Below are 21,936 nucleotides of genomic sequence, written 5' to 3'. Positions count from 1 at the left end.
TGACCTTTCTGGTTTTGTTCTTTTTGCGATAGAAATGCTTGTCACCTACTCATTTCTGGTGACCTATTAAGTTTCGTACTCTCTCTTTCTCTTCTTCACAAAAACCAAACACCAAGAGAGGAAGAGAGAGGAAGAAGATAAAACAGAGCAAAAACAGAGATCTCCTTCATCCTCCTCCATGGAAAAGCATAGAATCTGCAAGATCTGCAACAAGAGATTCGCCAATGGAAAAGCCATGGGTGGTCACATGAGATCTCATCTGGCCAAGCTTCCTCTCCCTGCAAAGCCGCAGTCGCCGCAGCAGCAACAACAACTCAGCAACTCGCCTGAGTCATCTCCTCCACTTTCATCAACAAACAGGGCCATGCATTCTTCTCCATCTCTGGATTCAGCCATCCATGACGGCGATAGCGACACCGAGTCACACCCGAGGAACCCAACTCGGAGAAGATCCAAACGGCGCCGTAAAGTGATTGGGAAAGCGGCTGAGGCGGCCCTTGAGGCAGAGCAGGTGAGTTCTGTTTCTGATGCTTTTTCAACTGAAGATGTTGCCAGGTGTCTCATAATGCTTTCAATGGATAAATGGGGAAAATGGGAAAAAGCTAAACTAAAAAAACAAGTAGATGAATCTGTAGATGAGGATGAGGATGAGGACGAGGACGAGTCGGCTTTTCGGGCTCAAACTGGAGCCCTGACTCAGGGAAAGTACAAGTGTGAGACTTGTAACAAAGCGTTTCGATCTTATCAGGCACTTGGAGGCCACAGAGCAAGTCACAAGAAAATAATCAAGACCCAAGTGTTTGATGTTGAAGATGATGATGATGATGATTTTGAAGAAGAAGAAGAAGAAGAAGATGATGATGTCATTGGTAACAATGGCAATAGTGGTAATTTGGTTGTTGATCAGCAGAGAACATTTGAGTGTTCATTTTGTTTCAAACAGTTTGATTCTGGTCAAGCACTTGGTGGGCACAAGAAAGTTCACTATTACAACAATTTGACTCACAATGCTAGGAATGTGTCATCATCTTCTACTAATTTTGTAGACAATTTGGTGATAGATCTCAATCTCCCAGCACCAGAGGAGGAAGATGGAGAGCTTAGCCAGCTTGAGTTTTCAACAGTTTCTGATTGATGAACTAGAAATTAGGGGTAAAAGTTTTCATTTCAAACATGGTTTTTTTTTTTTTGTAGATACAGATGAACTAGAAATTTCTCATTTCCCATCTGAGAATGGTATACAGTGAATTTTCTGTTGGAGATTTTAATAGGTTTTTTTGGGGCTTAATTTCTTATGCTTATTATATTATTTTTTTGCTTGGTGGTGCTGCATGAAATGGATTATCTCACTCCATGACTTTACAATTTCCTTCTCAGACCTCTTCCCTGCCTGATTAGGTAGTGGAGATAAGGCAGTTACTTTTCTGCTTCACCTTCAATTAATCTTCTTTAAAAGGTTAATTTGCTTTGTTTGCACTGTCATGCATAAATTAATGAGTTACAATGAAGCTGCCCTTGTTTTTGCTCACTGCATCCATCCAGTGGTTTTTAGCTAATCAAAACTGTTTTCCTCATTTTCCTGACAAGAAAAGAAAGTGAAATATACAAGGACAAAATACAGGTTTGGAGAGAGAAAGTTCACCAAGTTTTTTTGTATTTTGTGTCTTTTTCTTTTGTTCGGATATAAAGATTAGCTTCTGCCTGTCTTCTCCTCCTTTATAGTTTGCACAGTTGGTGAAGAAGTCAAGAGAGAGAGCCCCGCAGAGCAGCCACCTCTCTTCCTTCTTATCTTCTGGTTTCTCTCTACTATAGCAGTAGCCGTAACTCTCTGTGGTGAAGCCATGCATAGTCAAGCATGACATAATACCATTTTTGCAATTAATATGTGATGCCAATATAGTCTTCAGCCAGGCCAAGACCTCCAATCTACCCATACATAGCCCACATGTTTTCCCAAGTGGACTCTTCCTCCCTCAAATTCAATCCTTTCAAAACTCTTTTCCAAGAAGAAGAAAAACAAAAACAAAAACTGTTTTCCAAGAAATAAAGAGAAAATCTTTCAAATTAAACTCATGATACTAGATTTTAAACTTCTGGGGATAAGTGCATATCTGCTTGATTGATTTTGGCAGAATTCATAATTTGGATAAACCCAAATCTGCATTTATCTAGTCGTTTAATTCGAAAAACTTGGATATTTATACGATTAATATTGTTTTTTCTTCTGATATAATCAAACTGGTGAGTTTTAGTTCCTTCGGTATCGCACCTTCTTTTTGGTCTTAAAATCGGTTTTGTCGCTAATATTGTTGATGCTCACATATTTGATGCGCATAGGGTTTTATTGGTTGTCAAATTTAATATTACCAAAACGTTTCATTCAAGTCCACTACCATTTTAACACACAACTTTGACTTAAAATTCATGTTGCTTATGGATTAAAAATTACAAACAAGAGAGTGGATGGATAGAGTAGAATTGGAGGGTGCCAATAGCGTACTTTTACTTCAATTGCTAAGTTAAATTCGTTTTCAACAATTGCTAAACTATATGTAGGAGGTGATTCAACTCAAGTGCAAGTAGACGAACACAATATTTTTACCAAACTAACTTAACACACGGATGTTATTTGGAAGCATGTCAACCGGAAATAAATATTGTTGGTCTCTCTCTCTCTCTCTCTCTCTCTCTCTCATAGTGTAGACGTCGACACACTTGAACAATTTATATTTTTGTAGGGGTTAGTTAATTTTAGCACAATCTCATTTTCCTCTATACTTTAGCACAAAAAATGAAAAATAAAAACTAAAAACTAAAAATTAAAATTGAAATGGTTATCAAACGGGCCTTCATATTTCATATTTCATTTTTCATTTTAAAATTTAAATTTTATAGTATTATATTTGTATATTGTATTTTGTGAGTGTTTATTGCGGATCCAAAATTGTTTTTTTTTTTTTTTTTTTGGGAAAAACTTATCAATACGGAGATCCAAAATTGACGATAAGAGTAGAGAGGTGTCCTAGTAGCCATTAATTATCAATTTTGCAAGAACGTCAAGTTAATAATAACCAAAATTGAAGTGTCATATCAGATATCGTAATAAATAAGTTTAATTTCACAATATGCACGTTGATGGAGGCGAAATGTCATTAACATTTCTATTCAAGGAAGCAAAGGGTCAAAAATGAAATATTGACCTAAGCTTATTTTAGTTTTATTTATTTATTTATTTATTTATAACTTCATGCATGTTTATGTTTTCTTAGTAACAATGGGTTTCTTTGGAAATATGCCAATGCAAGGCAACCAATTCATGAGAGGTCTGTTTGCTGCTGCTGAGGTTAGTTGAAACTTGAGTCTTGCAGACAGAAGCTCTGCGGAATTGGATGTTTCAGGCTATTTGAATATTCTCTCTAGTCAACATGTTCAGTGCACCAAACCGCAGCGAGAGGAGTTTAGCTACATCCAATTAACTTCTAATTGTATTTTAAATTTACTAATCGAGGTTAATAGTGGCCTTACGTATACTGGGGACTTTTATTTTTTACCTGACGCCTATTAGATGCGTTCAAACTTAATATTGTAGAATGAAAACCTATTCAACTTCTTGTAAATTGGTAAATTTACATTACTGCATACTGCAGTTAAGTTTGTACATTTGTAGGTTAACTGGAAAAACTTTATTACGAGATTAACTCTCTGTGTATTTATTCCCTTAATTGCATGCAGATATAATAGTGAGATGCGGCAATGGTGCTAGCTAGCAAGGATCCGGATTTTCTGTGTCATGATCTGCTTGACTTTTCTTCTTTGCTCTCCACCTTATTAAATTTCATCTAAAGGACTCTAATGTTGACACATCACACAGAAAACCCAAATAGCTCACAATTTTTATTTTAGAAGAAAAAAAAATCCAAATTGAACTAACTTGAGTTAACGTGGTCTTCTTCATGTTCTTTCTTTTTTTAGCATCCCAACGCTCTCTCTTCTCCCAAATCCTCTATTCCAACCTCACAATCTCTCCTTTTCCCATATGAAATTCAGTTCTTGCTAATGCCCAAAATTTCATCCTGCAACTATGGTACTACTTTCATATCCTAAACCTTATATCTCAATTATAAAATATGAATCAAAATATCTGAACCAAAATAACAAATAATGAGCACAATTGGCTGCGTCTATTTTTTCTTAGAAAAGGAATGGCCTTCCTAGAGCAATCTTTACTTCTGTGTAGATCCATTATTTTAATTTTCTACACATAATTTATTGGTTTTGTGATTCTAGTTATGTTTTTTTTTTTTTTTTGTGGGAGAAAGAAGTGTAGGTTTATATTTTAATTCAGTGCAATTTTGATACGGGTTAAGTCCTAAAATCATGATTGATATGGCTATGGTGGCCACGTACGACCCATTTGACTCATCTTTCTTTAGTGGTAGCCCATTCGGTGAGAATATTTGTGTTGTGGTTCTTATTTTGTGAAAAGCAATTGTAGTCATTGGACTTGTGTTTGTTTCTATGGGTAGAAGAGGACTAAGAGAGAGGCATGGAAAAGATATGTGTCTTTGGAAGAAAGAGAAATTGAGAAAAAAATAAAAATAAAAATAAAAAGGGGAGAGAAAACGACTGCACACTAACACCCACGTTATGTTTAGGAATTTTTTTTCAAAACAAAAATTATGGTGCATTTAGGTTTTGTGTGTGATGTGCCAACATTAATAGAGTCCTACAAATGAAATTTTAATGTGGTGGCAAGCAGAGAAGAAAAGTCAAGTAGATCATGGTAGAGAAAATCCAAGCAGAGGATCCGGATCATACTAGCAAATGTGGGTTAGACCAGTAGGTCAAGACAGTGAACCCGCTCCCTTACACCCAAGTTTGATCTCCCCTCCATATAAATTAGATTAATTTGGAGTATATTATATATCGATGGTATAAAATAAAATTTTAAAAAACTCAATATGAATTCAAAAACAAATCCTTCTATGTTAACCCAAAAAAGAATCCGAATTGTAAATCGTAATTTTTATTAATTAATGGCACATATAGGATTGAAACTCTAAATCTCTTCTCTTCCAACATTAAAAAAATAAGTATCACTAAATTAATTTTAAGATTGATAAGAAAGGTTGGATCCATATACATAGTTTTTTGTTTTATATTTCGTGGGGGGCGTTGACAAAGAAAGAAACTAGTTGGGTTGCTCAGAACATACATTATACATACTGACTGACATGATGAATTCAACCTTAGTTTTCGTCATGCTCCACAATCCCAACGTGCTATCGACTTCCCTCGACGACGTCTATGCTTTCTTTAATATTAATTAATTAATTATCATCTAACAAAACACCTCATATATTATACATGCATGCCCCTTACATATATAAATTAAGCCATGATCTCCAACAAATTAATTGAGCTCAAGCCCACAAGTATGGAAAACACATTCACACGCAGGCAGCAGCAGCAATCTAGTCCTCGCCTTCTACGAAGCAGAAGTGGAACAATTATTCCAACCATAGCCTTGCCACCAAACAACTGCCAAAGATTCACCACCCCCCGCTCAAAATCCACCACCAAATCACGAACCACCAGTAAGAATCACGAGGAAGAGAGAGTTTTAGTTCTAACGCAAAACAAGGGTCTAGAAAATGCTATTAGACAACAAGGTACTAATTTAAATGTAACTACTAGTAGTTTTGGTAAGTTGTTGCCTCGTGGGAGAACTAGTCCTAGTCCCCGCCCTAGAATATCATCGGTGCCACCTCCACGGTCGCCGTCTGCGTGGGCATTATCTCCGGGACGATATTTGCCGTGCAAGGTGGCACCGGAGTCACCAGCTGTTTCAACAAAAGCAGCGAGGGTTAAATCCAGTAATAGCGGTGGCGGTGGTGTGAGTGGGGTTTTGAAGTATTTTAGGCTGCAGAAGAAAGTGTCACCAATACAAGAGGAGGATTTCCACCGGTTTCGTCTTCTGCATAATAGGCTGCTTCAGTGGAGATTTGCTAACGCCAGAGCTGAGGCTTCCCTGCTCGTCGCAAAGAGAGTTTCACAGGTATTTATAGACTAAATTAAGCAAATTAGTGAGTTAATTACGTGTGTTTTGTATATGAATTGTGTCTTATTGTTTTCAGGCTAAAATATTTAGCGTGTGCCTTAGAACATTGAAAGTGAGAAACTTCATCCTAGAGAAGCGAATGCAAATGCAAAAGCTCAAGCATGAGATAAAGGTGTACCAGATTCTGAACCCACAAATTTTCCTACTGAATGAATGGGGAAAATTGGATAGAAAAAATCAAGAGTCTGTGAGCAGGTTGGTCCGAAAATTGTCTGGAATTTCAAATACCCTCCCTTTGGTCCATGATGCTAAGGTACAAAATAGATATTGATCATCGCATATTTTTGTTTCATATATATAAAAAAGGGTACCTTAATTCCACAAAGTACAAATTCATTTTCCTCTGGTGGATCCCAGGCTGACGTGGCGTCTGTATACGAAGCCATGACCACGGCCATGCTTGTCGTGGAAGGGATTGAAGCAATGGTCACTAAGTTGCTCCCGCAGGTTAATTAGAGCTCTCAATTTGCACTGTTGAATGCAGGAAAAAAATAAAAAATTAAGCAGTAATTAACAGTTGATTAATACAATTTTTGGATGGTTTGATCAGCTCGAAAAGGTACTTTACATGGTGACGGAGCTCCTAATTGCGCAGAAACAACAGAACGACTTGGAGGAGAATATAACTACGGTTGCTGCACTTGTGGTGAGTCATAATTTATTTCCGTCAAGCTCATACAATTTTTCCACAGAAAACAAAATATATGTTATTGTAGAAAATTAAAATGTGACTAAAGGGTTTCACAAGGGGCTATTTTTTTATTTATTTATTTAAATTTACATAATTAGTTAGGTTTTTATTTTATTTATTTTATAAAAACGATGGTATTTCATTAAACAGAATGGAGTTGAATTTATATGCGGCGTAATTAGTTAGTTAAGGGGTTGAATATCTCTATCGAAAACAAAATTGTGTTTGTTCTTGGTAAAATGTTTACATCACAAGAAAGCCCGAATTGAAATATTTATCAAAACTGAGGAAAGCCCAAGTCTAATTTTGCTTGCTTATTCTATTGGCCCAGAGAGTACAACAAGAGTGGTGCTTAAATTTGAATGGGCTGGACCACGGCCTATTTAAAGTTTGGAATTAAATTTAAGGGAATATTTTAAAACTCTTCATGACAAATGTGGGATTAGTCAAGTTGGCTTGAGCTGATATACTCTCCATTTTGCACTCGAGTTCGAATTCATCTTCCCGTAATTTACAGTAGAATATTATTTGTATAAAAATTCTTCCCGATAAAGTAACTACACTTTTGGACAGTTGAATAATTGTTTGAAAATTTTGAAGTTGTCTTATTTTTCTGAACAGGAGGAGGAGGCAAGTGTAAGAGCACATCTCATCCAACTAGAGAGTCAAGGAGCTGAGGCCAACATACCATCGACATATAAAATCCGAATAAACAATACTGATATCAACGTGGTTAATGTATATGATATCTAGTCTTGGATCTATTTTAGAAAATTCTTAATCTTCTATTATTAGGGCCCAAAAAAAATCATATGAAATTTGATCCACGTACGTAGGAATCTTCACTGACTCCAAATCCAATGTAAAACTTGTTCGTGGCATAATTTTCTTTTACCTTCATACATTATTGTTTAGTTGTGTCTAGCGAGGTTCAGAGGACATGTGCAAGCTCTTGATGATTGGCTCATCTACTCATTGAATGCAAACACAATCCATTGACTTGATAAGGATTTATAATTTAGTTCAACGTGACAAACTCGTTTATCTAACGGCTACAACTGTTTTCATATGCAATCTGAATTCACAATTGTTTCGAGCATTTTGTCCAACTCATTTACTTAATTGCTACTTTAACTATATCTAACATACTAATTAAAACTTGTGATTTTTTCATGCTTAGTTATTCTTTAAACTCTACCACCATGGAAATACTCACTTATATTTATACACGTACGTCAACAACAAAAACCATAAGAGCAAAACAGTACGTAACACTTTGAGAAAATTCCATTGAAATAAAGTAAAACAAGAAAATGCTTCTCCTATACCAATCCCCCCACCATTTGAAAATTAACCAAAAAAAACCCAAAAAAAAAAGAAAGAGAGAAGAAATTAAAACCCCTCAAGGCTTAAAAGTGAATCCTATTAACATTCAGCCGATGGCTTTTGTGGCAAAGGAATATCAGGAGCTCCACCCCCACCAACCCCATTATGATCACGGCCACCAACACTAGCCAGCAACTTCCTCTTGGGCTTGGCTTCAAGCAGCATCAATACCACGTCCCTCATCGACGGCCGGTCCGCCGGGTTCCTGCTGGTGCAAAGCAGCGCAATTCTGAGCATTTGCATCATCTCCTCCCTCACCGGCGCACAACCCGCCCCGGCATTCTTGTCCAGCACGTCATTGATCCCGTCTTTGGTCTTGATCTTGGACCTAACCCAATCCACAATGCTGTTTCCATCTCCAAACTCTGCGTCCACTGATCTCTTGCCGCTTAAAATCTCCATCAAAACCACCCCATAGCTGTATATATCACTCTTTTCATCCACTTGTAGAGTATAAGCATATTCTGCAAAAGCAAAACACAACAATGTTAATTTAATTAACCACATTTGAAATGGAAATTGCATGGCCCAAAATGGATTTGTGGACATCTATGTCAACCTCTCCCTTTTCTTTTTTTTTTCTTTTTTTAAATTTAAAAATACTGTTTTTTAACCTTTTGCTTTGTATTGATGTAATGTAAGTAATAGTTATTTAAATATATATATACAGGGGACCGAAAGAGAACACTTTTGACCAATTGGACCGACCGACCGACCAATATTGCCATTTGGATTGTGTATTAATTACAATTTGGAATTTGGTAAGTGACCAGTGCTTTTTAGATAGAGATAAAGAAGAAGATTTGTGTTAATTCCCTGCCTCATCCACCTAATACACTAGATAATTCAGATTTCGTCACCCTACAAGACGAACTTTAACCAAACAAATCCAAAACCTAATAACGAACAAAAACAAGTACTACCTCACTAACGTACGCCACAGGTCAACCCCTTCTTCCCGCGCATAATAGCAACATACCATAATCTAACCCAACAAATCATTAAATAAATAAATAAATAGTGACCAATAAACGCACCTGGCGCAATGTAGCCATAGGAGCCGGCGATGACGGACATGGACTCATCGCTCTGGATCAGCTTGGCCACCCCAAAATCCGCCACTCTGGCCTCCATTTCACCGTCCAACAAAATATTGCTCGGCTTTAGATCGCGGTGCACGATCACCGGGTCGCAGTCGTGGTGAAGATAACAAATCCCCTGAGCCACACCAAGCGCTATCTTGTACCTCGTAACCCAATCCGCCACCAAATTTTGCGCCTTGTTTTTCCCATGCAACAAATCGTCCAAGTTCCCATTAGGCATGTACTCGTAGAGCAGCATGGTGCAGTCCCTGTTGCAGCAGCACCCTAACAATCTCACTATGTTCCTGTGCCTCACGTTCCCCAACACCTCCACCTCCGCCAACACCCCTCTCCTCCGTCTGATCAGGATGCTGCTGTTCTCCTTCTGCTTCCCCCACAGCTTCTTCACCGCTATGATCTCGCCCCCTGGCATCTCCGCTCTGTACACCGTCCCAGTGGATCCCATCCCTATAATCTTATCGCTCATCTCCAAACATTCCAGCACATCATCCGCGGTAAAATTCAACCGCTGGAAAGCAGTCAGTTTCCACGGTCCGATCTGCTGACTCTCGTCCATCTGACGGCTGTAGTTCGCGTGAAAGCAGCGGGTCCCCGCGACGAGCACAAAAAGCCCGATGCCAAACGCGGCCGCCATGATCCAAACTATCGCGCCGGCAGTCTTCTTCGGCTGCTCGTGACCGCGAACCTCCACCGCTCCAGCCGACAACGTGTCAGCCGCACAGGGCTTCGCCAAAACGCCGCCGCACAGGCCCTCATTCCCCGTAAACGACGTCGGGTGGAGATTCGGGAAAATCGAACCGGACGCGGGTATCGGACCGGTTAACAAATTAAACGAAACGTTGAAAGTCTCCAACGTACTGCAGTTCTCAAAGTTGGAAGGGATCGTACCGGAGAGAAAATTATGCGAGAGATCGAGGTCGGTGATGGAGGGCAAAGCGGAGATTTCCCATGGTATAATGCCGGTCAGCGAATTACGGCTCAGGTTCAAGTAGAGAAGCTTCTCGCAGTGACCAATGTCCCAGGGAATTGTGCCGTTAAAATCGTTACGTTGAAGCTCGATCCTGTAGAAGTTTCTACAACCAATGAAGTCTGGGATTTTACCTGTGAGCTTGCTCGAGCTGGCGGAGAAGATCTGGAGGTTTTTTGCTTTCCATATGTTTGATGGAAGGACTGTGTGAAGTGGGTTCTGGGAAATGTTCAAATACGCGAGGTTTTCGGCATTGCCGAGATCTTCAGGGATGGTACCGGTGAAGTTGTTGCTGCTGAGGTCAACATAAGTCAAATTGGGCAAGAACCCAAAACCCGTCGGAATCGACCCGTTGATTTGATTGTTCTGGATTCGGAAGCGTAACAGGGAAGTGCAGTTGGTTAAGGTGTTTGGGAGGGGGTTGATGAACTTGTTTGAGAAGAGTAGGAGCTTGACGAGCTTGTTGCCTCTGCAGAGATTTGGAGGGATTGGACCGGTGAGAGAGTTGGACGAGACATCGACCCTCACAAGCTTCTCACTGAAGCCTAAGCTCTGGGGAAGGACGCCTGTCAGTGAATTGTTCCAAAGAAGCAAGTGTTCCAAGTTGGGTAGCTCTCCGATTTTGTCTGGGATTTCACCAACCAGAAAGTTGTCCATTAAACTTATCATTGTAAGCTCCTTCAACGTAGCAATTCCTGGTGGGATTGAGCCGTTGAGCCCATTATCGGACAAATCGAGCGACTTGAGACCTTGTAAAAGCCCGAGACTTTGCGGGATTGTGCCTGAAAAACGATTCTTGAAGAGTAACAATGTGTCGAGCCTGGTTAAGTTGCCGAGCTCTGGCGGGAGCGATCCGGAGAGAAAGTTATTGGAGATGTCCAAGTACGTGAGATTCGACAACAGAACCAATTCTACAGGAACTTCACCTGAAAGCTGATTGTACCCGATCTCCATTCGGGTCAGCTCCGACAGAAGGCCCAGTTGCGGTGGAATTGGGCCCTTAAGAACATTTCCGGCCAGGTAGAGGAACTGAAGTCTCGGGAAAGTTCCATAGCCTTCTGGGATTTCGCCGTCGAAATAGCTTCCGCCGAGGTTGAGCTGCTCCAAGAATCGGAGTTTGATGAACTCTTGGGGCAAGGGGCCGGTGAAGCTGTTGCTGTAAGCAGTGAAGATTCTCAAGAAGGTGAGCTTTGAAATCCCAGGTGGGAAAGTTGAGTTGAAGTCGTTGTGGCTTATGTCGAGGATTCTGAGGTTGCTGAGTTGGAAAATGGCGGGTTGCAGAGGCCCGCTGAACTTGTTTCTACTGAAATTGAGGTGAATTAGGGAAGACAAGTAGCGAATTTGTGGTGGGATTAGGCCGGAGAGGTTGCGTTGAGAGAGGTCGAGGGTGACGATTTGGGAGGTGTTGGGGTGGCATTTGACGCCAGACCATGAACACCAAACGGGGTCGTTTGGGTGGGAAGTACTGGGAACCACCCAGTCATGGAAGGTGGAGAGAGGGTCTTTGAGGGAGGATTTGAGGGAAATCAGAGCACTGAGTTGGAAAGACTGAGGGGGAGGAGAACAGAGGACTGTGGAGGTTTGGAGAAAGAAGAAGAAGAAGAAGAATGTGATGAAGGGAAAGAGAGAGAGAGAAGAAGAAGAAAGTTTTTTCATGGTTTTGGGGTTGTTGGTGTGCTGGGTGAGACTGGGAGAGTGTTGGTAAATTTAAGGGAAGAAAGGTTTTGATGACAGAGAGAAATGCTTTTCTGGAGTGCTGCTGGGTGCAGAGGGTGTTTCATCATGATGATGATTGCTTCAGTGGGTTTTCTTGGTGGGCTAATAATAAGATTGAAACTTGAATGGGGGAGAGAGAGAGAGAGAGAGAGAAGCAAAACTACTTCTTCTCCTTCCTTATTCTTTAGTTCTACTGCTAGAAAGTACCAATGTATGCTAATAATCTTGGTTCTCAATGGCTGTTGCTCTCTCTCTCTCTCTCTCTCTCCCTCTCTCAGTAGTATTCTACCTTTGTCTGATATCCACCTATACTTTTGGTTTTATTGGGATTTCTTTTTCCTTTTCTTTTGCTTCTACTTTTCATCATTCCTTGGTTTCCTTTATCTTTGTGTCTAACAAATTGGCAAGTATTGTTATGTTAGTAGTGACAAATGTCTCTCACAGGATCCAAGAAAGTCATTCCAATTTCCCACCATATTCTCCTACCATTTTTTAAACAATTTCTCATTCCTTTTCTCTTTTCTTTTTTCTTTCCTTTTTCTTTTCCCTTCCTAACATTTTCATTTCAGGTTCAAATATTACAGACGAGTTTGAGTTTTAACTGAATTTAGAGCCTTATCCACATTTGTAGACTTTCATGACTCAGATTGTTTTCTTGGTTCCATTGGAGATATACTATTGAGATAAATTTTATGGTACACATGATTCAAATAATTAACTTACAAAGTTTCTAATTACTAAATATAAACGAAATTTTAAACAATTTCAAACATAAAAAAATCGTAACGTTACATATTCGGATTAAATTTTTGTAATTATATATAAAGCGTTACATGTTGTGTAGAGATGATATTGCTACAATGATAATGTAAGTTATACCTTCATACAAAAAGTATGGTATTGACCCCAAAAAAAAAAGTATATTTGTATATGAATATTGCTCCCTGTATTAAAATTGAGGATGCTAGATGATTTAAGCCATTTAAAAAACCCAATCATCCAAAAATTAAAGCCCAAAGGAATTCTATGCAGGACATGGCACATCATAAGTGGGTTGTCATAATTTACATGACATGCCGCTGTCACTCTATGAGTGTGCTTTACAAAATAACCCAGTATGAAACAAGTTGGCGCGGATGTTTGAAATTCAAGAAAATCCCACTTGTGTTTTTCTTTTTCCTTTTTGTTTTTTGGCAGAGACGGTCGATCCACTAAGATTTCTAGGATGGTAATTAAATAAATTGAAGCAAGATCTCTGAGATGAATGTGCATTAAAATATTATACCGCATATACTGGTTATTTGGGTTGCTTTTCTACTCATTTTGACTTGGATAAAGTTTTGGCATGATGATGGCAAATTATTTACTTTGTATCATTAATCTTGTTAAAGTATATCTTACGATAAGAATAAAGCTTCAAACACAATCATCTTCTCAAATCCCGGTTATGCTAATACTTACACTAAACAGCTTTTTTCTTGATTACTTACGCTATTATCGATGATATTATTGGAACTTTGGAAGGGGTAAAAAGTAGGTTAAAATAATGTCCAAGTTTAACCACATTATTTTTCTTTTATAATACAACATTTGTGGATAGTTAATGTTTATTAGGGAGATTCTTCAATAAGTATTGAAGTTAAGCATTAGTTACGTGTTTTTAATTTCATTCATTAGATTTATTGGTTGATTTAATATGCATCATACATACATGGTTGAGATTCTTAACATAAAATATTATTGAAGAATCTTCCATATCCAATTCTTAACGTAAAATATGATCAAATGACTCATGAGAAAGCCGATGCGTAAAAAAAAAAACAATAACTATGCGCGTCCATATCACACAAAACAAATTACCTCTCGCATTCAGATCAAAATATAATTTTAGTTCAGTTACCTAAAGTGAGAAGAATATTCAGAGTTTTGAAGTTGAAGAACTACAAGTCAAGCGTTCGTAAGCTGACTCCCTCTCTTTCTAACCAATATGGAAGGAACTAAGATCTCTTTTCCACATTCCAAACTGAACGCAGATTAAATAATGGTTGCCCAAAAGAGAAAAATAAAAGAAACAAAGTAAAAGGAAAAATAAATAAATAAATAAAGTGTGTTAGGAGGAAAAACGTACATATGTATAGTCGCCTTCTTTGAGGGTACTTTGGGACATTCAAATTCTAAGCGCACCCTTGCTTTATGCATGCATTCCTTTATAAGAGCGCGTGCTGAGAGCCACAGACCCAAGTAAGTTTTTTTTTTCTTTTCATTTCCGTTAAATAAAAAAAGCAAACAACAAATTATTTGCCTCACATGAGCCAAAGAGGTAATACCAGATCAACGTCAAAGAAAAGAGGAGAAATTTGAAAGGGACATGGAATGTTTTTCTTATTCTTTCCATCCATGCATTAATTATTGGATTTAGTATTTTTTTCAATCTCGAATTTACTATTACACCCTTTAGAAAATTAGAAGAAACATATATAACCTTGGCCCGTAGAGGAAAAAACAGAGCAGGCCAGGACATGGGGCCCATGGAAACGGTGGGGGTGGCCAGGTGGGGCCCAATAGGGAAGAGAGTGTGAGAGTGCTAAAGTGGGGCCCAGAATCACTTTGTCTCCTTCATACCCTTCACTTGTCGTCTTGTCTCGTAGGGAGGGAGTCATCGTCGTAGTGGGTTTATGTAAGTGAACAACAGCCTTGTCTTTCTTCGTGAAGTTAGTATAAAGAGGATAATAAAATTAAGAAATTGAAAATGGATGGTAAAATATGGAAAAAGGCACGTGCGAGAGCATGCCCTGGGTGAGAGGCGTGTGAGGGGAGTGGCCCTATGGCCCTACCACTTCAGCATAAGAAGCATGAGGCATGATGAGCTAGGTCCACTTTGCCTCCACGCCAGCGCGTGATTTCATCTCAATTTCCGCCCTAACGGTTGCCCCCCGCTTTCTTTTTCCTGACGCTTCTGTCCCTTCCCCTTCTCCAGTAAATAATTTGTGTACGTGTTATAATAATATAAGTAAATATTTACTAATATTTTTATATTGTTCGTTTAAATTAAAATTTGCAGATAAATTATATCACGTAATCATACAATAATTTATCGTTCTCCTCCTACTCTAACAAAGTATATTACCAAATCTTTTCCCAAACAAAAATAAACAGAGTGAGTATATGTATACATGACATGACCTTACTTTTTATTTTCATATTTTTGGGATATAAAATTTGTATTTATTTAGAACCGGGAGGAAAAAAAAACAAAGGAGGGTGGTTTTTGTTGTATTCGAGAAATTGAACAATAACCATCAACAGGTGGTTTTCAGAGTTTTGTCAATTTATGCAAGTTCAACGTGACTGTTGTATGTTGTACTTTGGATAAATCGAATTCTGGGAGTTGTACAAACAAACATGCATGCTTAACGAGTTTCGAAATAAACAAACTACCAAAACGTTGTAATCTGGCAGTGGCGTTTTCTGTTGGCCCTTAGTGCCAAATTTTAAGGCTGATGCCAGAGCCCCATCCAGCAATTGCCACACAAATGCAAAAGAACAAAAAAAGATTCAGTTTGCTTTTTTGTATTGTGAGATTAAATGGGTTGCTTTGCATGAATTCATTGTTTTTTTTTTTATATAAAATAAAATAAAATAAAACCCTTCGCTCCTAAATTAAATTTAAACACAAAAAACTTTGTTCTTAATTAGTTCATGCATGCGTTACTTTGGTTGATATGGTAGTGTGGGGAGCTTCTGTAATGAGACGCTGTGTTGAGGGATTACAATCTAATAGTTCAGTTATAATCCTGCACTGAATCGAACGGTTATTAAAGACCCCCTCATTATAACCCTTTATTCTAATCGCTTTGAATAGGGTGTGGCTAAGCACAGGGTTAGGACTAGCAGGACCACATTCAGTAGCAGCATGGTCAACTTTGAAAAGTTCCATTCAATTTCTTTATGTAAATAAAGAAGCAATAGAAATAGTGAGGTCTGTGCACATGGCAAAGGGCCCAAACATGAAACGTCTGTGGCTGATGTACAAATACTAGAAACCAGCATGGCCCAAACCAAAGCAGACGGCGCTCTAACTACGGGAGAGGGGAGAGGGGAGAAGGGAGAGAGTCTAGATTAAATTTTGTATACGAATTTACCGAGTGGGCTCCAATGACATAATGATTGAAAAATTGAAAACATACTCGAGAATAAAGAGTAAATGAGAGTAAAACAACGACCCCACTTTCATTCTTTCTGCAGAAGAAAAAAACACAGATCTTGCAGTCCTACAACTCAATCAGTCACCTCCCCTCCCCTCTGTTCATTTTTAGTCAATTGCTTGCTCTTTGTAATTTTGTGAATATATGATTCTAAATTAATCATTTTTAGTTATAATCGAACTCACCAAACGCAAGGAAAAAATTGCCTCGGCTAATCTGCCTAATTTATATCTTCTCTTTTATTTGCTAACTTGGTGAAAAAATTGTCCCTGACAATCTGCCTAAATTATTCTGGGCAATCTGCCTAATTTATATCTTCTCTTTTATTTTCTAACTTGGTAAATATAAACTTTTCTCGTATGCCCTTTTTTTTCTTCATATAAGTTATAATAGCATACACTTTCTAATTAGTGGAGAACAGAATTATTAGGGTTTGAAGGTGAGTGAGTGAGATATCAGCATGTGAGACCCCTCTAAGTCAAAGATTTGGACCTAAAGGCTAATGTATCTCCTTCAACAACATAGTCCATAACTAATACAATTTATGAAGTGGAGGACACGTATCAATCATGTACAAAATACAATAATCTTGTTCACCACTCAATTAAGATGTAAATACAGAGGTATATGCTTGATTAGAAGGACACATTTGGTATAAATATTCCCTTAAACGTAAATTAAAGGGCACTCTAATTTCAATTTCTTAATTAGTATATATATATTGTTACCAAACCTTTCCTAAATTCTGAAGAATGAGACGTATATATGCAACCAAACCAATATATCATTAAGTTGCAAATGATGCGTCTCAAAAGTGGTTCATCTTTTAGGAGGGAAAACAATAGGATTAGCAACAACTACTTCAAACCCATTAACCTTATCTATCCCTTCTCTACTCGTTGGTGTCTAATTAAGTGACGTTTTGTGATGGCTAATTTGACCACTTAACGCTTATTATGTTTCCTTTATGCCTTTTTAGGTGCATTAAGGAGCAGATCCCCTTGGTGCTAAATAGTAAGTAAGGCACATGGCTTTTTTTTTATCCCATGTCTTGTTAACTTTCCTAATCCTCTCTATGTAGCAATAGCATCACACTTTTGGCTGTAGGATTTGTTATATATTGGTAAAACTCTACCGACGTTGATTCCGTCAAGAAGTTGCTTGTTTGCTTTGCTTACAATACTTTAGAAGCGCTTATGGGTCATAGAAACGCTTCCTGGAGAAGCAACTGTTATGTGTTTATTCAGGAAGCATTCCAAGTACTTTTCCAGAAATCACTTGGATATTTTTTAATGAAAAAATTCAAGATTTTTATAACAAAAGTGCTTTTGTTAGAAACGCTTATGAGTATAAGTACTTTCTAGAGAAGCTGTCTCAAACGAGTCCTAAATCTCACATCCGTTAAGATGAGGGTAAATAAATATTACCTTTGGGGTGGGGGAGGGGACTTATGTTGTCTCATTAGAACTATGGTTACCTTTTTGATATAAGAAGTTGAGAAATTGATATAGGTCGTCAATTGACTTTGATCACAATGCAAGTTATATAATTAACAAAAGGGTAAAAAGGGTTAACTAGTTGTAACATGGAGCATAATTTTGTCGTTTGGCTTGAAAACAGAAATATTTTTTTTTTTGGGTTGGTTTAGAAAGTTAAGATAATTAAGAGGGATCCATGTGATCGATGAGCTTTTATCATAATCACCCATTTGAAAACCTTTTTTCATATATCGGTGAATCTTTGTGGTCGAAGTGAATTTGAACAACATTCCAAAGAAAAAGGGTCCCATATTATCATTGCATGTACATGCCATGCTCTATCCTTTGGGGTGTGGTTAGAACATAGAAGGGTTTTGAAAAAAAAAAAAAAAAAAAGATGCTTTAAAATGAAGATAGGTTTTGAGGTTGAGAGTATGTGTAGGAATGAAATAGACAAGCAAATGATTTAGACCTTCCAAAGCAAAGGGATAAAAAAAAGGTAGGGAAACTCAGTGTGGGTGGGGGGACGGTTTTGGGAAGCTGCCCAATTTCAGTTCTAGGTAAAGAGAGGATGATAAAGCAAACTTCACAGTCATATACATATATTTTGCCAATTGGTGTTTAGATTTGTGATTTCAGATGTTTATCCACTTCGTTTTCATGCACGATAAACAAAACTTTGCTTAAAGGAGTAGTTTTTAGGTCGAATATGTCCAACTCAAGAACATCAGCATGAGTTTAGCAGAGATATATTAATTCAGCCATAACGCAACTGAGTTTGATATTAACCCTCAGAAAACCAAGGATCGGCCAGCTAGGCAGGGACCCCTCAGGCTCAGCGGAAGAAGAAACATCTGGGCATATATACTTTCTGCATTAACTTTTCCTTTTTGGATATTTTTTTTTTCTCTCACTAATTCATCAGTCACATTCTTATGGGGTTTGTTTGTCAAACGATTGCATTGGCTATTTTAATTTAAAATGCTTTTTAACCCAATTCTTGGCTTTTTGTTCTGACTGTGAAATATGAAGTGGAACCATGTAGAACTCACACTGTGTGAGAGAGCTAGAAAAATATAAGTAAAAATGTCGAGTTCGATAATATTTTCCGGTCTACCCTAGTTTTTCCCTTGTTTAGGGGAGAGCTAGCATTTCCTTTTATTCCATGTGTATTGCACCAAGTTTTAGATAATTCATGCGCCAAAAATACAATGTGATGATCCTAGTGTCTTATATTCCCCCTTAAAATGCATTGTATTTTATATTTTATATTTGGTTTCCTGCCTTTTGAATCAAATGAAAAGACTAAATGCCATGAAAACTGGCAAGAAATTCAACCTCCTAAGGAGGAAAAACTCAAAAATAGCCATCATTTCCTTTTGGAAGATGAGAAGTTCACTTTAATATATTCATGTGTGTTTGTTGGATACTTGTCTAAAACCCTAGTCTACATCTTAATCATAAGTTTCATCTTTCTCTTTTTTACTCTACTTTTTCTGGCCAAGCCTTTCAAAGCTTATAATTACCATTGCCGGTCATTTCTAGAGACATTGGAGGACAACCAACATACCCGTGGATGTCCTATGAATCATCACAATTGATTTCTTCTTTCTTTGCTTCTCTCTCTCTCTCTCTCTCTCTCTCTCTCTCTCTCTCTCTCACAGAGGCAAGGCAGGCTCCTCTAACTCATCACTCGTCAACCTAGATATTTGCTTTGCAATTAATTTCATGCTTCTTTGCCTTCACATGATGTCCAAAAAACATTATTTAAGTCGTTACATTTCATGATTGTTAAACGCGTAAGGATAACCTTTTTGCTCATGACACATCCCTAGCTTATTGAATTGATCTTCAATAGTTGTTGGTTTTTGCATCAAGGGCTTTGTTTTGTTTCTCAAATTCTCAAATGCCAAATGCAGCAAAAAGTCTTTTGGTATTTGACATTTTGGTACTGTTGAAGACTCAAAAGATAGACAGGGTGAAGACTTGAGGGAAAGCAAACCCACTATGCTGATGCTTTCCCACCAAGTAGCAGTGCCAGTGTGGTTGTGGTTGTGGTTGAATTGGTGGAGGAGCTCAAGGAAATGATTGCCTTGCAGATGGTGGATCCAATCCAACTATGCAAATGGTTTCCTGCAGAATTCTTATATCTAAAAGAAATAAAGCAAAAGCAACCCACCAAGAAACACAACAAAACAAAAATAAAAGCAATTCAACTTGTACGTACACTACTTGTTTCTTTTGGTCTGAGCTTTGGTTTGCCCCATTATCATATCAGAGCCCAAACCATTTGGTTAAAAAACCCATGCGAAGGCCAATCCCAAAGCATTTGGTTTAAAAACCCATGCCAATACCCAAACAAAGAAAACCAACTCACAATTCATAACATAGCAAGAGCAACCATAGGTGAAAGAGAAGAAAATTGGAAGCAGTTTAACAAGAAAGAAACTTAACCGCTTAAACGCAAGCATCATATTATTATTACCCATGTTCAAAGCAACCATATAAATTTAATTTAAAAGCAAATTGGTCTCTTGCAATCCCTAAAAGCCGAAGAAGATGAAACTAGGGCAATTAAAAAAGCACAAGCAAATTTGAAGTCAGAAACAATCAACGATAGCGAGGAAGAGAAAGGGTGTTGTTGCTCTTCCAGTTTGCCCTCCTGGAGGGTCGTGCCTTGTGGTGCAAGTGTCCCTTGCCACATAGACCTCTGTTCTTCTTTCCAGCAGAAGTGAGCCCACGAAGCTCCCTGTGCTTGTGGACAGGGTTGCAGATCCAATTGATCCTGGGGTCATTGCGGATGGCATTGTGAGCAGCATCAACCAAGATCACCTCAAAGTATTTGTATGTCGAATCCTGCAAGAAACAGAGTCAAAAGATGTATTATAACATTAAGAATGTGCAATTCAAATCACTAAATATTTCTAGTTTTCTATAATTAATATAAGAATACAATACAATCAAGCTAAAGCACCTTGTGCATAGTACCTCATTAACCCAGTAAGAGTTGAGAACCTTGAGACCAGCAAGTTTGCGGCCGGCACGCTCCTCAGCAACAGAGCGCTTGCTACGCTGGAATTTCAACTGGGAAACACCCTGGTTGGTGGGTTTGCCATAGACAATGCCCTTAGCAACTGGTCTCTTACGCCCGCCACGCTTCACGCGCACCCGATAAACAACATAGCCCTGTAAAGAGGACAACTTTAGTCACAAAAATAACAAGTACCAGCAGCAAGTAGAAGAACTATTGTAATGGATGAATGTCAGAGATGAAGAGCATGATGTAGTGACCTGCTTGGCCTTGTAACCTAAGCGGTGAGCCTTGTCAGGGCAGGTGGGATGAGTGACACGCACAATGGAAGGTTGGTGGCGGTACTCGAAGGCTCTCAACCTCTGCAGAGCCCTCATAACATCCGATTGTTTCTTCCTCCCTAACTCTGAGGTATACTTGTAATATCCTAATAATATCAAAACCACAAAATGTACATCACATTCAAAACAATAATCCCAGTAAAACAGAAATTAAAAGAGATAACAAACGGCAAAATCAAAACGCTACTTTTTTCATTCTAAATTGCAAGATATTCATTTTTGATCCAACCTAATCTCAATCCAAATCATACATAATTCGTATTCTTTCTAGCCCGTAACAGCTCAAAGATGTTCACATTTTTTATTTGAAAACTTATCCAAATTGCACTCATGGGTGCAATAATAGTGAAGAATAAGTTAACATTGTACAAAATTTCCCTTAAGTTGGTTTCTGCATTGTTAATTTACGCCTAAAAGAACTCATGAAATGAACATTTTTCAAACCAAAATAAGGAGGTCAGTTTCTCAAATCCTATATTTGGTTTTCATCTTTCAATAAATCTTAACTATTTTTTTTATTTGTACATGGTAAAATGTTCAGTGATGTTACTAATCTTTGATTTGATGCACAGAGGCTCTCTGCAATACGCAACAAGTTATGATTGCGTGCATTGAAAAAGATACAGACAGAAGGATTAAAAGATGTATTCAGAAAATAACGTACCCATTGCTTTGCTACAGAGTATACAGCCACCGCTTTCTCTTCCTCCGCCTGCAGTTTACGACAGAGAAGCAGAAGCTCTGTTATATATAGGTTCTGGGTCCAGGGTTTTTAGAGTATTCAAGTGTTGGTTTTTCAAGTGACCAAAATACCCTGCGAGGACTTTGTTGGGGCTAATTTAGGGTTGGCTAAGTTGGGCCTGCCTAGACTTCTGCAGCCCAAACTTGTGCAAGAAT

General features: G+C 38.2%; 4 protein-coding genes across 4 annotated transcripts; 2 read left to right on the top strand and 2 right to left on the bottom strand.

Annotated features, from left to right (window-relative positions):
- Positions 1-1,275, top strand: LOC117619646 (zinc finger protein ZAT9-like). The gene has a single exon (XM_034349645.1). It carries the CDS (start codon positions 179-181, stop codon positions 1,133-1,135), a length of 957 nt encoding a protein of 318 aa, XP_034205536.1. The 5' UTR covers positions 1-178; the 3' UTR covers positions 1,136-1,275.
- Positions 1,276-5,437: 4,162 nt separating this feature from the next.
- On the top strand, positions 5,438-7,565 carry LOC117618424 (QWRF motif-containing protein 7). The gene is made up of 5 exons (XM_034347992.1): positions 5,438-6,058; positions 6,138-6,374; positions 6,479-6,568; positions 6,672-6,767; positions 7,434-7,565. Exons 1-5 carry the CDS (start codon positions 5,438-5,440, stop codon positions 7,563-7,565), a joined length of 1,176 nt encoding a protein of 391 aa, XP_034203883.1.
- Positions 7,566-8,062: 497 nt separating this feature from the next.
- On the bottom strand, positions 8,063-12,234 carry LOC117618887 (leucine-rich repeat receptor-like protein kinase TDR). Its single transcript, XM_034348648.1, has 2 exons — positions 9,236-12,234; positions 8,063-8,662 (listed from the first exon to the last, which is right to left on the bottom strand). The coding sequence occupies exons 1-2, from the start codon at positions 11,922-11,924 to the stop codon at positions 8,238-8,240; spliced, it is 3,114 nt and encodes a 1,037-aa protein (XP_034204539.1). The 5' UTR covers positions 11,925-12,234; the 3' UTR covers positions 8,063-8,237.
- Positions 12,235-20,124: 7,890 nt separating this feature from the next.
- Positions 20,125-21,773, bottom strand: LOC117619430 (60S ribosomal protein L15-like). Its single transcript, XM_034349383.1, has 4 exons — positions 21,704-21,773; positions 20,959-21,125; positions 20,656-20,853; positions 20,125-20,523 (listed from the first exon to the last, which is right to left on the bottom strand). Exons 1-4 carry the CDS (start codon positions 21,705-21,707, stop codon positions 20,278-20,280), a joined length of 615 nt encoding a protein of 204 aa, XP_034205274.1. The 5' UTR covers positions 21,708-21,773; the 3' UTR covers positions 20,125-20,277.
- Positions 21,774-21,936: the final 163 nt, after the last annotated feature.

Source organism: Prunus dulcis, chromosome 2, assembly GCF_902201215.1.
Source record: "Prunus dulcis chromosome 2, ALMONDv2, whole genome shotgun sequence".
Lineage (NCBI taxonomy): Eukaryota > Viridiplantae > Streptophyta > Magnoliopsida > Rosales > Rosaceae > Prunus > Prunus dulcis.
The sequence above is the reverse complement of the archived record's forward strand: the minus strand, read 5'-3'. Positions and strand labels throughout refer to the sequence as shown.